We start from the raw sequence: 17,100 nt of genomic DNA, 5'->3' as shown, positions 1-17,100 counted from the left end.
TCAATAGCACAGCGCTGGGTGGAGTTTTGTGTTAAATTTTAATAGATATTCTGTTATTGTCTAGACCTTGCCACAGCTCAGAAGCTGTGAAAAACAAAAATATTAACATTTTACATTCACTACATGATCAGAAAATATACATTTATATGCATTGTTGAAATTTATTTTGCAAGTGCTTAGGCATGATGACCATTGTTTCTCAATCCATTCCTGGGGGGGTACACACAGTTTCTCCAGCTCATCACTAACACACCTGATTAAAGTAATCAGTGGCTTGGTGAAAACTAGTTCATTCAGTTTTAGTGTTGGGCTGGAATGAAAAAGGGGCACCTCTGGGGACCCCCAGGACTGAGTTAAGTGATACTCCATTAGGCCTTTCTAACCCTGGCTCACATCACTGGTACTTCTATAAAGACTAATCCAAATCATCACCTGTGACAGTTATGAGTCACATTGGCTGCATCTACACAGGCAGCCCAATTCTCATCTTTTGACCAGCCAGATGAGCTGATGGGATGTGGAGGGAAAAATATCAGAACTGGGCTGCCTGTGTAGATGCAGCTGTGCAACCCAACAGGAACGGCTAAAATCAACAAAAAAAAACATCCAAAAAAATAGGAGAAACACAATGGACAAAATAATACAACAGTGTCTCTCTCACTCCAAGGCTTCATGATCCTGGAGATCAAAATGTAAAACAAGATAACGGGAATAAACTATCAATTTTCAGTTAGTTTTAGTAGATACTTCATCAAATATCCTTATCTGTTAATGCTGCAGCAGGTAGCTACATGGTTGCGCTGATGGAGAATGTGTGATTATCCACACAAAAATATTTTCTTTGCATACTAAGACATGCATTATCCCATAGACACACTACATTCACAGGGGTAATAACTACAGTATGGCTGAAAGCGGAACATTTTACCTAAATTACAGCTCTAGGAACATTACTTTCTCCAATCCTAACCTGTCAGAGCAGAGTCTGGACTGCCCACTGATCTGACAAACTTTCCAAGAGTAATACAACCTATTCTAAACCTCAACACCCTATCTACTATATGTGCACTACATATAGGGAACAGGGTGCCATTTGAGCCAGCTCCCTACTATATATAATTACAGTACTGGAGATAGAGGTCATCTAGAACAGGGTTTTCCCCAAACACGGTCCTGCCCCCCGGAAAGAGTTTGGGAAACAGACCATGTTTTATAACTGAATATGAAATAAGAGGACAGTCAACACTACAGTGGTAGAAATAAACTGGTATTCCCACAGGACAGCTAGAGACATCAGTCACAAGGGCAATGTATTTCTGTCCCTCCTAACGGTGCAGCAGACCTGGGTACCTATCAAATACTTAAGTATTTCAACGCCACCAAATTCTAGCCCCGAAGTCATTAGCGACGTGACTACAGGTTTGCAGAAAGCAAAAGGGGCAGGAGGGTTTAATTCCATCTGTTCATCATCCGAGTAGAATGACACCTGAACTACAGGTACAAGTGACAGCTGATCTAGCAGCTCTGAAATGTATGAACTCAGCGAACACTCACTTGGGGCAAACAATGGACGAAATGTTTAAAACCTTTACACATTAAAAAGGAAAACACGTCGGATCAAAGGACAGCAATGCAACAACATCGGTCAGAGGGCAGGAATCGTATACATGCATGTCAAACCACTCAACCATGTTCTACAAGAGATAGCAACAGGCCTGGACAGGGTCAAATCAAAAAAACATCCTCCAGCCTGTCAGACAGGGGTTGAGGTGCTAAATCGACTTCCCAAATGGCACCCTATTCAGACCCGGCCCTCTGACCAGAAGTAGTGCACTATATGGAATATGATGCCATTTTGGACTTATTTCAAGTCTGCAGATCCCTACACCTCGGATAAGGGTTTATACAGATCTTAGTCTCGAGGGAGGAGACCGAAACAAGGATGAAGCCAACTAGAGCCATGACAGATACAGTATCCAACAGGGAACGAAATACATAAAACAAAAACAAATTGGTCCAATAAGTGATCCGATTCCAATTTAGGGGGAAACTATAACATATACTGAGGACTGTAAAATAACATTCTAGTCTGATTAAAAGGATTGGCTTTGAGTGTCTTGGATACAAATGAAGCCTGTCTCATAATTAACTAACAATTATAGTTACAGGCAATTTAAATTTACTTTCTGTGCAAATCGTTTTTTAAATGTGAATAGGAGGCGTGTGATTGGGGGTCGGTACACTACTATTGACCAATCAGGACAAACCCCTATATGAATCATGGGAGACAGGAAGTAGAGCAGCTGACTTCCTCTTCTTTGTGAGCTTGGTGACATCATCATCATGTAGTCATCATGGAAGGGTTTGGTTGGTCGACCTCACTGCTCGTGAGCAGCACTCATGCCTCGAACCTGACCTGAACTACGCAGCTGGCGGAGGAAGTAAACAGATTATAGTCATGCATGTGTCACACAGTGAAGGACAAATGTGTGTCTGTAGGAGAGACTGAGGTGATGGAGTGAACATATTCTCTCTTTCCATCATATATATATAATGTAGCAACAGCTAAACGTACTACATTGTGAACTAATGGCCAATGCTTAGTTCATGAAATAGAGAATAATGTTTCCTCTTTTACTAGCAGTCACATCACTTCAACCCTTCTCCATCATAGTGAAAACTCTCCTCTTTCCATCTGTAGGCAACATGATACATGCAGAAAGATGGCAGAGAGCAACAGGGTAGGAGCGCTGCCCCAACACCTGGAACCACACACATACAGACCACACCATGTTAATAAGACAGCAATGGGACAAAAGGTTTCAAAGAGGTAAGGAGGAGAAGAAGTCATGCAGTGGGAGCTGAGGAGCAGAACTGCAGAGAGAGACAGGATGCAGACACCATGGAAAAAAAGAGAAATGGAATGAGAGCCCCACATGCAGATAGAGCTCCAAAACCACCATAGACAAACTGAACCAAAAGCAGATTGTTTCATTAGACAGGCAACATGCAGCTGGAAAAAGGGAGAAAAACGTGATGAGCAACAAATTAATGGGAGGGATCGAGAGAGATGAGAGCAGGTACAGGATGAGTCTCCAACACCACGATGATGTAATTTCCTGTGTCCTGTTGGGGAACTTACTCAGCCTGTCTCTGACCTTTGACCTATAGGGGCGGGGTTACTCTTCCGTTGCCGAGGTTCCTCTAACGGTGCCCTTCTCACGCATCTAAAGGCAGCAGAGTAGAACTGTCAGCTGGACCAATCAGAGAGCTTCATAGGAGGGTCAAAGGTTAAGGCCATAGGGGTTAGTAAGGGTCACGGTCAGTCCTAGATAGGTGATTTGTTGTTTATTGTGGTCCTTGATTCCTCAATGCCTCTGGAATCATGTGTTCGTGACCTTTGCATCATCTGTCCCTATCTATGCACCACAAAAAACAACAAGGCACAAGTCTAAAACCTATGAAAAAAATGGCAGACATAAATTGGGTGTGTTACCTCTTCCAGCTCTTTCTTGGTCTCTTCCTCCATTCGTCGGATGTCTGCCATGGTCAGCTCCACCCAGTTGTCAATCCAACAGAACAACTGGCGATGGAAGTTAGTGAAAATACGCTTCTCTTGCTTAAGGAGGGAAGATGGGGGAGGAGAGAGGGGGAGAGGGAATGAAAGGAGAGACCAGAGAACAACAATATTAGGTATCAGTCTGTTTTCTCATTGGAGGCCCTAAATGTGAAAAGGAGAAAGAGAAAAGTATTGTACCTTCTGGATAAAGTTCTCTACTTTGGTCTGCAGGCCCCACCACTTGAACTTGACAGTGACCAGTTTGTAGGCACACATCTTAGGACAGTCTGTTTTGTTCATCAGATCGTTCTGTCAGAGGAGAAACACAGGAGGGATGAGGCCAAATGTATTTTTATTTTCTACAATGTTGATTTTGGGGCATTAACCTCCAGCACCACAAACGAGAGAAGCATGTTAGTGTGTGTGTGTCAATATGACTAACTATCACAGACAAGACGGGATATATGTTGACAGTAGGTAAAATCCTGTACCTTCCATTCAGGTGAGAGCGGTCCTCTGCCTGTCTTTGTAGATTTGAACAGAGCAGGATCCTCCTCTGCTTTATAATCCTGTAGTAAATAACAAAAAACATACCTTACACAACGACAACCTGCTCTGTACATGACAGACTGACCAGGTGAAAGCCATGACCCCTTATTGGCGTCACCGGTTAAATCCACTTCAATCAGTGTAGATGAAGAGGAGGAGGTTTAAGAATGATTGTGTATGTGTGCCACTCAAGAGGGTGAATGGGCAAGACAAAAGATTTAAGCCTCTTTAATGGTGTAATAGTGTATGGTAGCAGGTGCCAGGCGCACTGGTTTGTGTCAAGAACTGTAATGCTGCTGGGTTTTTCACGCTCAACAGTTTACCGTGTGTATCAAGGATGGGTGGTGGACCAAAGAACATCCAGCCAACTTGACACAACTGTTGGAAGCATTGCAGTCAATATAGGGCAGCGTCCCTGTTGATGTTTTTGACACCTTGTATGCTCTCCCCTGACAAATTGAGGCTGTTCTGAGGGCAAAGGGGGTGTTACAACTCAATTTTTGGAAGGCATTTTTAATGTTTTGTACACTCAGTGTATATACACATTACAACCCATTATAGTCATGTAGGACAGAAAATGCATTACACATGCATACTGACCAGAGTTTCCGTTAGCCGGTAATTTCCAGATTTTGGTAGATAAAATAAATGAAAAGCCAATAAATAAAATTGTAGCCGGCCAAATTGTCCAGGGCTGCCGTTCTGCTGAGGAGAGAGCGAAAGAGAGAGACTTGGCCGAGGCTATTATTGATTGTGAAGATGAAGGCCTTTTTCATTGAAGTAAAACGAAAGTTGGAGTGTATGCCTACAGTGAAACGCCTACAAGGCAGGGCTCACAACTACAACTAGATTGGTCGCATCGGTGCAGGCTGCACTCATTCACCTCATTAAAAACGTCCTCTTTTTCAGGAGGCTAAAACCATGATTTGGTCAAACAGTAAAGTACATTATCCTCATGAATCCTGTACTGAAAGTGTTTGACTGCCTGCCCGTTTCTCTGGGGCCTGCAGCTGTGTCGAGCGAGCCACTCTCTCCCTCTCCCCTTTTCTGGGGGGGAAGAAAATGCTCCGCGAGAAAGAAAACAGTTTTCCGATTGTATAACATTTTAAAATACAATTGCTTGGAAGACAGCTATCCTGTTGTCACAGATGGAGAGATGATGTGCTCAGCTTTCACACTCTCCACATACGCTGCTGCTACTCTCACATATAAATAGATATATCTTTCTGTCTGTCAATCAATCAGTCTCAACGTCAACAGTGAAGAGGCGACTCCGGGATGCTGGCCTTCTATGCAGAGTTGCAAAGAAAAAGCCATATCTCAGACTGGCCAATAAAAAGAAAAGATTAAGATGGGCAAAAAGAACAGACACTGGACAGAGGAACTCTGCCAAGAAGGCCAGCATCCCGGAGTTGCCTCTTCACTGTTGACGTTGAGACTGGTGTTTTGCAGGTACTGTTTAATGAAGTTGCCAGTTGAGGACTTGTGAGGCATCTGTTTCTCAAACTAGACACTAATGTACTTGTCCTCTTGCTCAGTCCTGCACCGGGGCCTCCTACTCCTCTTTCTATTCTGGTTAGAGCCAGTTTGCGCTGTTCTGTGAAGGGAGTAGTACACAGCATTGTACGAGATCTTCAGTGTCTTGGCAATTTCTCACATGGAATAGCCTTCATTTCTCAGAACAAGAATAGACTGATGAATTTCATAACAAAGTTATTTGTTTCTGGCCATTTTAAGCCTGTAATCGAACCCCCAAATGCTGATGCTCCAGATAATCAACTAGACTAAAGAAGGCCAGTTTCATTGCTTCTTTAGTCAGCACACACTTTTAAGCTGTGCTAACATAATTGCAAAACGGTTTTCTAATGATCAATTGGCCTTTTAAAATGATAACTTGGATTAGCTAACACAACGTGTTGTTGGAACACAGGGGTGATGGTTGCTGATAATGGGCCTCTGTACGCCTATGTAGATAGTCCATTAAAAAATCTGCCGTTTCCAGCTACAATAGTCATTTACAACATTAACAATGTCTACACTGTATTTCTGATCAATTTGATGTTATTTTAAATGGACAAAAAATGTGATTTCCTTTAAAAAACAAGGACATTTGTAAGTGACTCCAAACCTTTGAACGGTCGTCTATGTATGTGTATATGTGCATATATATACACACACACATACATACACACAAAAGTATGTGGACACCCCTTCAAATTAGTGGATTTGGCTATTTCAGCCACACCAGTTGCTGACTGGTGTATAAAATCGAGCACACAGCCATGCGATCTCCATAGACAAACACTGTCAGTAGAATGCCTTTACTGAAGTGCTCGGTGACTTTCAAAGTGGCACCGTCATAGGATTCCACCTTTCCAACAAGTCAGTACTTCAAATTTCTGCCCTGCTAGGGCTGCCCCGGTCAACTGTAAGTGCTGTTATTGTGAAGTGAAAATGTTTAGGAGCAACAGCAGCTTAGCTGCGAAGTGATAGGCTACACAAACTCACCAAACGGGACCGCCGAGTACTGAAGAGCATAGCTCGTAAAAATCGCCTGTCCTCGGTTGGAACACTCAGTACCGAGTTCCAAACTGTCTCTGGAAGCAACGTCAGCACGAGAACTGTTTGTTGGGAGCTTCATGAAATGGGTTTCCATGGCCGAGCAGCTGCCTAAGATCACACACAAGCCTAAGATCACCATGCGCAATGCCAAGTGTCGGCTGGAGCGGTGTAAAGCTCGCCGCCATTGGACTCAGTGGAAATGCCTTCTCTGGAGTGATGAATCACACTTCACCATCTAGCAGTCTGCCGGCCGAATCTGAGTTTGGTGGATGCCAGTAGAACGGTACCTGCCCAAATGCATAGTGCCCACTGTGAAGTTGGTGGAGGAGGAATAAACGGTCTGGGGCTGTTTTTCATGGTTCAGGCTCCTTAGTTCCAGTGAAAGGAAATCTTAACGCTACTGCATATAATGACATTGTAGTCAATTCTGTGCTTCTAATTATGTGGCAATAGTTTGGGAAAGGCCCTCTCTTGTTTCAGCATGACAATGCGCCCATGCACAAAGTGAGGTCCATACAGAAATGGTTTGTCAAGATCAGTGTAGAAGAACTTGACTGTCCTGCACAGAGCCCTGACTTTAAGCCCATCAAATACATTTGGGATGAATTGGAACACTGACTGCGAGCCAGGCCTTATTGCCCAACATCAGCGCCCAACCTCACTAATGCTCTTGCTTCAATTTGGCCACAAGTCCCCGCAGCAATGTTCCAACATCTAGTGGAAAGCCTTCCCAGAAGAGTGGAGGCTGTTATAGCAGCAAATGGGGGGACCAATTCCATATTAATGCCCATGATTGTGGAATAATATGTTCCACAGGCAGGTGTCCACATACTATTTGGTCATGTAGTGCACATAAAAGGAAGAGAAGCTTAGCCCCAGAGAGATAGAAATATGCCTGTGGTATGCTACGACATCCATTTCTTTATACTTGTCAGATTGGCTACTCAAATACAATTTTATTGGTCACATGTGCCAAATACTTTTCAACTGCGACACCCGTTGTAAGAAAAATATTTGCTAAAGAAAAGAAAGAAATAGTAACACTTTTTAATCCAACAATAATGAGGCTATGTACAAAGAGTACCCGTACTGAATTAACGTGCATGGATACGAGGTAGCTGAGCTAATACAGTACGCCCTACAGTATGCCCAGGGCCTTCAGAAAGTATTCACACCCCTCAACCTTTTCCACATTTTGTTGTGTTACAGCCTGAGTTTAAAATTGATTAACTTGAAGAAAGAAAATTACTGGCCTACAAACAATATCCCATAAAGTGGAATTATGTTTTTGAAATTGTTACAAATAGCTAAAAAATGAAAATCTGAAATGTCTTGAGCCAATAAGTATTTAAGCCCTTTGTTATGGCATTAATATAGGCCTAATTAGTGGTCAAATCTCCGACAGCTGAACCGTGAGTTGGGACAATTATTGTTTTAGGAAAGTAAAAAAACAAAACAGGCTATAAAATGTTGCATATGCTACACATCAAAACAAGAAATAGTGTTTCTGTAATTAGCTATAGGCTGCTTTTAAGGACATGTAAATGAGGCTCATTTAGCCAATATGATGGCGCTGGCTGTGTGAGTGGATGGCTTAATGGGTACGCACCCAATGCATATGGATGACTGATACATTTCTCAAATGTCCAATAAATACAAATCTCAAGGTAACTTGTGCAGTGCAACATTTTCCTAATAGAAACCCTGATACTGACAACAATATATATACACAGTACAGCTCCATTCTAGTCCTGCAGGAGAGAACACGCACACAGGGAAAGTCATGACATGGAGTTGTGTATATACTATTGTTCATTGAGTTAATAGTATCTGGAATGAAGCCGCTCCATATTTCTTGATTTTCACATATTGTGTGTAGAATCAGAAGAGTGGATGATATGACGCTCTGGGGAACAGAGATCAACGCCATGCCCTTATGATGCAGGAAAGCCATTGGAGCAGCACACACAACCACACACAGGCTCTCCCCCTGTCCCTATTTGTATCCGTCAGGCCTGTGTGTGTACCTGCAGCAGATGGCCCCTCAGATTAAGGCGTGGCCCTACCACTGATCCCCTCGTGTTATTAGATGGCTGCTGTGGGTACTGTACAGGAGCCACTGCACTGTAGTCCTGGTACACTACCGGCTGAGTGGTCAGTCAGTATTGTAGTATTGTACATGAGACTAACACTACAGACACAGTAGCCTGACTACAGACAGAGAAGAGCATGGTTTCTCAGCTACAGTGCTTGGGGACACCCATCCATTTTGTTCTAGTCATTGGCTGCGGTCTAAACACTTAAAAAGACACACCCTTGTCCACCTTATGCCCTTGGGGGAATCCCCGTCGCCATCTTGGAGGGTGGTCCAAATGATTAGCCAAGCAAGGGAAGTTTGCGACGTAAGCCCCTAAGCCCTCGTTTTTAGTCGGCTTGGCGAGTGTAAAAATTATGTTCGCTCCGGGCCTGAAACTCACCATAATTCAATTTGCGACGATTGTACATCCGCTAAGAAAAATCTGCAAAAACTTAAAAACAACAATGGAGAATTCGACAAATGCAAATAAGCTAGAAATTTTGCTACTACGTAAAAAGTAAATGTGTTTTTGTTTGGTTATCTTTTGGAAATTGTAGGAAAAAAATGTTTTTCCTTCAAAAGCGAATTAATTTGCTAGCTATCATACAGCAGGCGTATATTAATAATGATATATTTAATACAAGTAGACATGCACTCATAATTGACTGTAGCGCATATAAGCACCCACAATCTACCATTGGCTGAAAACACAATCATTACAGGATGATCGAGTGATGAATTTCCAGCCGAGGGTGGTCCATTTAAAACTCATTCCTTCCTCCCTCGCCCTGCAAGTGTATACTCGTCAGACGTCATGATACGTCATCAGAAGTGTCCACTTAATATGAGGGCTGAGGGGATAGGGTGTGTCTTTAAAGTGTTTGGACCGCAGCCATTAATGTACTGAATCAGATGTGAGCGCTGTGCACCACCAGAGGGCAGCTCTCTGAAAGACACACCACTCGGCTCTCTGAAAGACACACCACTCGGCTCTCTGAAAGACACACCACTCGGCTCTCTGAAAGACACACCACTCGGCTCTCTGAAAGACACACCACTCGGCTCTCTGAAAGACACACCACTCGGCTCTCTGAAAGACACACCACTCGGCTCTCTGAAAGACACACCACTCGGCTCTCTGAAAGACACACCACTCGGCTCTCTGAAAGACACACCACTCAGCTCTCTGAAAGACACACCACTCGAGTGTTGGTCAGTTAGGGAAATAAAAGTGCTGAAACATGTTGGCTCACTATTTATAAAGAAGATGGAGAACAGGGATGAAAAATACTGGAGTTTTGGTGTAGGTACAGACGACTAGTGCTAGATAACTCTACCTATAGTAACAAAACATTTATAAAAATGTACAAATCTATACTTTGAGTCAAATATCGATTGTCCCAAAAATGATATTGCGATACGTAATTGTATCCATCACTACTACACAGGGTCAAGTCTACTAGCAGAAATCTCCTGATTAAGCTGTTATGTTAGGTCCTGTACAATATGGCACGTCAGCGGTATGTCAGTAAGGTGATGTATAGATCAGAGTTTCTACACAGTGCCTTGCGCAGGCCTATCTTCTGGAGGACAGGAATGGACTGCCAGGCTAACAGCAGCAGACACAGGGCTAGGAATGACACTAGACTGGCAGGCTAACAGCAGCAGACACAGGGCTAGGAATGACACTAGACTGCCTAGCTAACAGCAGCAGACACAGGGCTAGGAATGACACTAGACTGGCAGGCTAACAGCACCAGACACAGGGCTAGGATTGACACTAGACTGGCAGGCTAACAGCAGCAGACACAGGGCTAGGAATGACACTAGACTGCCAGGCTAACAGCAGCAGAGGCAGGGCTAGGAATGACACTAGACTGGCAGGCTAACAGCAGCAGACACAGGGCTAGGAATGACACTAGACTGGCAGGCTAACAGCAGCAGACACAGGGCTAGGAATGACACTAGACTGCCAGGCTAACAGCAGCAGACGCAGGGCTAGGAATGACACTAGACTGGCAGGCTAACAGCAGCAGACGCAGGGCTAGGAATGACACTAGACTGGCAGGCTAACAGCAGCAGACACAGGGCTAGGAATGACACTAGACTGGCAGGCTAACAGCAGCAGACACAGGGCTAGGAATGACACTAGACTGCCAGGCTAACAGCAGCAGACACAGGGCTAGGAATGACACTAGACTGGCAGGCTAACAGCAGCAGAGGCAGGGCTAGGAATGACACTAGACTGGCAGGCTAACAGCAGCAGACGCAGGGCTAGGAATGACACTAGACTGGCAGGCTAACAGCAGCAGACGCAGGGCTAGGAATGACACTAGACTGGCAGGCTAACAGCAGCAGACACAGGGCTAGGAATGACACTAGACTGGCAGGCTAACAGCAGCAGACACAGGGCTAGGAATGACACTAGACTGCCAGGCTAACAGCAGCAGACGCAGGGCTAGGAATGACACTAGACTGGCAGGCTAACAGCAGCAGACGCAGGGCTAGGAATGACACTAGACTGGCAGGCTAACAGCAGCAGACGCAGGGCTAGGAATGACACTAGACTGGCAGGCTAACAACAGCAGACACAGGGCTAGGAATGACACTAGACTGGCAGGCTAACAGCAGCAGACACAGGGCTAGGAATGACACTAGACTGGCAGGCTAACAGCAGCAGACACAGGGCTAGGAATGACACTAGACTGCCAGGCTAACAGCAGCAGAGGCAGGGCTAGGAATGACACTAGACTGGCAGGCTAACAGCAGCAGAGGCAGGGCTAGGAATGACACTAGACTGGCAGGCTAACAGCAGCAGAGGCAGGGCTAGGAATGACACTAGACTGGCAGGCTAACAGCAGCAGACGCAGGGCTAGGAATGACACTAGACTGGCAGGCTAACAGCAGCAGACACAGGGCTAGGAATGACACTAGACTGGCAGGCTAACAGCAGCAGACACAGGGCTAGGAATGACACTAGACTGGCAGGCTAACAGCAGCAGACGCAGAGCTAGGAATGACACTAGACTGGCAGGCTAACAGCAGCAGACGCAGGGCTAGGAATGACACTAGACTGGCAGGCTAACAGCAGCAGACACAGGGCTAGGAATGACACTAGACTGGCAGGCTAACAGCAGCAGACACAGGGCTAGGAATGACACTAGACTGGCAGGCTAACAGCAGCAGACACAGGGCTAGGAATGACACTAGACTGGCAGGCTAACAGCAGCTGACACAGGGCTAGGAATGACACTAGACTGGCAGGCTAACAGCAGCAGACACAGGGCTAGGAATGACACTAGACTGGCAGGCTAACAGCAGCAGACACAGGGCTAGGAATGACACTAGACTGCCAGGCTAACAGCAGCAGACACAGGGCTAGGAATGACACTAGACTGGCAGGCTAACAGCAGCAGAGGCAGGGCTAGGAATGACACTAGACTGGCAGGCTAACAGCAGCAGACACAGGGCTAGGAATGACACTAGACTGGCAGGCTAACAGCAGCAGACACAGGGCTAGGAATGACACTAGACTGGCAGGCTAACAGCAGCTGACACAGGGCTAGGAATGACACTAGACTGGCAGGCTAACAGCAGCAGACGCAGGGCTAGGAATGACACTAGACTGCCTAGCTAACAGCACCAGACACAGGGCTAGGAATGACACTAGACTGGCAGGAATCTTTCATGGACAGAAGCACGTAACACACACGTTAGAGGAGCAGACTGTGCGACTAACAAGGAACTTTGTTCCGGTGTTGTGCTGAAAATCTCCCCCCTGACAGAATCCCCCACCCTGCAACTTGCAATGCTAGTTGAGATTTCTGATCATGTCAGGCTGCGTTTCATTTGATTTTTTATGGTTGTTTGATCGCGAGGGAGACACTAGTAATGTCTGCAGTTTTCGGCTTGGCTTTTTGTTTCAAGTGTATTAGTCTATAAATAAATATCTTTGCCAAAATTCGTTCTCTCTCCCATGTCTTATTCAACTAGTAGTTGTTCTGAATTGTTCATTGCTTGCCTACATTTTTCTCCCTCCTCTATGTTTAATATAACACACATGCATTATTATTTTCCGTTGCCTATCCTGACGTGAAGGTTGTTCTATAGAAAGTATTTGACTCTGATGTGTGCCACAAAGTATGACACTAGCCACAAAATTAAAGAAATTAGAAGGTTCGGCAAGGCCATTTTCTTGCCTGCCGAAATTCCACCCCCACCCCTTCTATCTTGGGACTGCAAGGCCTGACACACTTCAGAATACTTTTTCTAGCTCATGTTGACCAGTAGTGTGTGCCAAAGAAAGTATTTGACTCTAGCCACAAAATTAAGGAAATTAGAAAATAGCCTTACCGAACCCCCTCCCCTTCTAATTTCCTTCAATTTGTGGCTAGAGTCAAATACTTTCTGTGGCACACAGGCAAGCAATAAACATTTCAGAACAACTACTAGTCAAATAAGACATGGGAGAGATGCCGAATTTTGGCAAAGAGATTTATTTATAGACTATTTGTTTCAAATGTGTTAGCCAAACCGAAAACTGCAGACAATACTAGTGCCTCCCCCGTGATCAAACCGACATAAAATGAAACGCAGCCTAACATGATCAGAAATCTCAACTAGCAAGTCGCAGCAATGAAAAATTGAGTGAGTGCACGTTCATGTCGAAAGGGGGGGGGGGGGGGGGGGGGGGGATTCTGGCAGGGAGGTAGACTGGCAGAGACAACCAGTCAACATGCAGTGACACAACTCCTCCACATGGGGGAGACAAATACCCTGGTGATATAACCATCAGTGCCTGGGACAGGGGACAGACTACATTACCACTTGGGATAAGAGTAATCTTGATGTCACTGATCTAACATGGCTGAGTGGTTAAAAACTCACTGCTTTAGCCAATACAGTGATGTCAGGTCTGATGCGCAATTGAGGAATGATCCATTTTTTCAAATAGTGTTCCACGTATTCAACTAGTGTGTGTGCGCGTACGCCCACTCACCCCATGGGCCACCACATCTTTGTCTGCGATGTCGATGGGAATCACCTCCACTGTCTTCCACGTAGGACCATCCAAGTCATGCACGTTTTCTAGAGTTCCCATGTCAGGTTTGTGCCACGTCTCAATCTTTATCAGGAAGTCATCTTTCATATACTCGTTCTGGAGGGAGAGGAGGAGAAAAGAAAAGTGAGCAATGAAAGAAAAGGATCAAATCAAATCTCTGTCCATGTTTTAATCTAGCCTGGCAAAGCATACATTCATTGTTGCTGATGTGGGTCAGGATGGCGGCCATGTTGGGTGTACCATTCCAAATGGTTGATAAGTTGATTCTATGGATTCTGTGGTGGGAAGGAAACTAATTCCAAGAAGGCTTTAGTGTTCACTTCCTCTATATAGTAGCCTTAAAATGTCAGCCAATTGCAAGCTTGAGAATGCCTTGAATGGAGAACCAATGGGAATCTCATACTGAGAAAGTCTTGCATGGAGTCCTGGGATGCCTAAGGCCATTTTAAACTCCACAGCTAAGCTAATTAACTGATTATCTGTTTGGGCTTGTGGGTGCAGTCTAATGCTACAGTATGTTGTTGAATAGTACTAGTCACTGGTAATGTTCCACACCTGTCCAGTAAACCCTTTACATACTGCACAGAGAAGTGATTTATTACTGGCTCATTATCTTTCGGACACTAAAAACCTAGCTAGGCAGAAATCTAGTTTCCTCTGGTTTGGCTTTAAAGATCCTATCACTCCTCTATCTTAAGACATATAGGCTGTGAGAACTGGTTAGAACCTGTTCTCATTCGTATGTTTTTTCTATGGAAGTGGAACCAATTACCCCGTATCTCTTTTGTAAGCTCGTCTCCCCCTTGGAGGGGTAAGCAGTTCATTGTGTAAAAAAAAAGGGAGAAAGGGAGATACCTAGTCAGTTGCACAAGAATGCATTTCAACCAAAATGTGTCTTCCGCATTTAACTCAACCCCTCAATCAGAGAGGTGAGGGGGGGCTGCTTTAATCAACGTCATCGGCGCCCGTATAGCAGTTTTGGGGATTAACTGCCTTGCTCAAGGGCAGAAGAGCAGACTTTCCCACCTTGCCGGCTCAGGGATTCGAACCAGCGACCTTTCCGTTACTGGCCCAACGCTCTTAACCGCAAGGCCCCAGTGTGCATGTGTTTGTGTCAGGTCACTCACTACTCACCGTTATAACTGCCGCAGATGGAGAAAACAAGCAACAGAAGAAAAAGGGAAACAGTTTACTTTCAATAAAATAATCAGTGACAAATTACCTTGCCAGAAGATGCCGACCCTACCGCTATGCTTGTTAATACTGGTTACATTAAGACACCCGACGTGCGATATGGGATGGAAAACGTACCTCAATGCAGGGATCAGAAGACTGAAATACTGCTATCATTTTGCAATGGCAGTGTCGGCCAATCAGCTCCTTTTGTTCACCGTGACCTACCATTCCATAATGGCTGCTGTGGGTACTGCTAGCTAGCATGAGGATGAAAAAAAAAGCTGTTTTTCTTCGTGATGGAGCAGTGTGGATAAAGGTAACATTTGGAGTACAGTGGCATATCCCATCCCTGCATTGAGGTACTCCGTCCCATATCTTGCACCGGATCCAGTGTCTTAATGTAACCATGATTACGTTCCGACTCCAGTGCAGCTGATTGTAAACCAACGTAACAGTAGGGTTGGTATCTTCTTGCAAGCCAGTCCCAATCAGAGATGGGCTCAATTGAGTGTTTAAACTAGAGTTGTGGTACTCACCGGTGCGACAGTATGGGTAGGCATTCCAGGCTTTTTCATGGAAAACTAATGCTCCCTCAGGTGCAATATACCTCAACCAGCCTGGGACTTTACTGCAAGGAGAGAGAGAGACAGCAGTCAATCTGCAGCCATACACACTCAGCTTTTACACAGGCAGTCCAACTCGGATCTTTTGACCAATCAGATCATCGCTTTTGCCAATAATTGACCCTTGGCTAAGCCCCACCCCTTTAGTTATTGTCACTACCTTGGTCAATATTTTCCTGGGAAGCTCAATTGCCCATTCAAAATTCTTGAGAAAACCCATCACAATGACCTCAAACTGTGTTTCTAATACACAATAAAAATTAAGCAGACTACCCCTTGCTCATCAGGAGACTCTCGGGTATGTTGTAATGGACTGTCATTACAATTGCTTCACGGGAACATGGTAAAATGTATTTTAGTAGGCCTCCCGAGTGGGGCAGTGGTCTAAGGCACTGCATCGCAGTGTGCCACTAGAGATTCTGGATTCGATCCCAGGCTCTGTCTCAGCCGGCCACGCCCGGGAGACCCATGGGGTGGCGCACAATTGGCCCAGCGTCATCAGGGTTAGGGGAGGGTTTGGCTGGCAGGGATGTCCTTATCCCATCGCGCACTAGCGACTCCTGTGGCGGGCCGGGCACAGTGCATGCTGACACGGTTGCCAGGTGTACGGTGTTTCCTCTGACACATTGGTGCGGCTGGCTTCCGGGTTAAATGGGCATTGTGTCAGGAAGCAGTGCGACTTGGTTGGGTTGTGTTTCGGAGGACGCAAGGCTCTCGACCTTCGCATCTCTCAAGTCCGTACGGAAGTTGCAGCGATGAGACAATACTGTAACTACCAACTGGATACCACAAAGTTGGGGAGGAAAAAGGGGGAGAAAAATAATACAAATGTATTTTAGTGCGGATAGCCGCTCGGAATGCGCTGTCAGCATGCAGTCAAAGTTACTAACCACTTTTGGAGCCAACTAGTGCTCTTAAATCGTATCCTGACATTGACAGCAGATGACATCCAGTGCATTCGGAAAGTATTCAGACCCCTTCCCATTTTGCTAGGTTACAGCATTTTTTTAAAACTCTTTAAAAAAAATAATTCCCTCATCAATCTACACACAATACTCCATAATGACAAAGCGAAAACAGGTTTCAAGAAATGTTGAGTCTCATAGCAAAGTATCTGAATACTTATGTAAATAAGGTATTTCCGTTTCTTATATTTTTTAAATACATTTTCAAAAAATTCTAAGCATGTTTTTGCTTTGTCATTATGTGTAGATTGATGAGGGAAAAAAACGATTTAATACAATGTGGAAAAAGTCAAGGGGTCTGAATACTTACCGAATGCACTGTACATTTGGCGAAAACAAGATATATTAACTGGCTAGCTAGCTAATGTTAGCAATGTTTTCAATGATAGTCAATGAGACAGAGCTAGCTAACCAGCTATCAAACAATGAAACAAATGCATAATTCCGGATTTAAAAAAATATTCCATCAGGCTATGCATTTCATGACTCACAGTCGCAAGTACCCCTGCTGCACTGTTAAATGATTT

General features: G+C 44.8%; 1 protein-coding gene across 2 annotated transcripts in view; it reads right to left on the bottom strand.

The window, feature by feature from the left end:
- Nucleotides 1–19: 19 nt before the first annotated feature.
- LOC110537092 (phosphatidylinositol transfer protein beta isoform) overlaps nucleotides 20–17,100 on the bottom strand; it is a 33,789-nt gene continuing 16,708 nt past the window's right edge. The window contains exons 4-11 of one of the 2 annotated variants that reach the window (XM_021622860.2): nucleotides 15,522–15,613; nucleotides 14,944–14,951; nucleotides 13,747–13,905; nucleotides 4,051–4,128; nucleotides 3,758–3,868; nucleotides 3,497–3,619; nucleotides 3,143–3,227; nucleotides 20–2,429 (exon numbers count right to left, since the gene is read on the bottom strand). In XM_021622860.2, coding sequence (XP_021478535.1) covers nucleotides 3,180–3,227; nucleotides 3,497–3,619; nucleotides 3,758–3,868; nucleotides 4,051–4,128; nucleotides 13,747–13,905; nucleotides 14,944–14,951; nucleotides 15,522–15,613 — 619 coding nt within the window. In that variant the 3' untranslated portion in view covers nucleotides 20–2,429; nucleotides 3,143–3,179. The remainder of the gene's footprint in view (nucleotides 2,430–3,142; nucleotides 3,228–3,496; nucleotides 3,620–3,757; nucleotides 3,869–4,050; nucleotides 4,129–13,746; nucleotides 13,906–14,943; nucleotides 14,952–15,521; nucleotides 15,614–17,100) is intronic. The other variant, XM_021622859.2, reaches the window with a different exon arrangement.

This window comes from Oncorhynchus mykiss, chromosome 12 (genome assembly GCF_013265735.2).
Source record: "Oncorhynchus mykiss isolate Arlee chromosome 12, USDA_OmykA_1.1, whole genome shotgun sequence".
Lineage (NCBI taxonomy): Eukaryota > Metazoa > Chordata > Actinopteri > Salmoniformes > Salmonidae > Oncorhynchus > Oncorhynchus mykiss.
The sequence above is the reverse complement of the archived record's forward strand: the minus strand, read 5'-3'. Positions and strand labels throughout refer to the sequence as shown.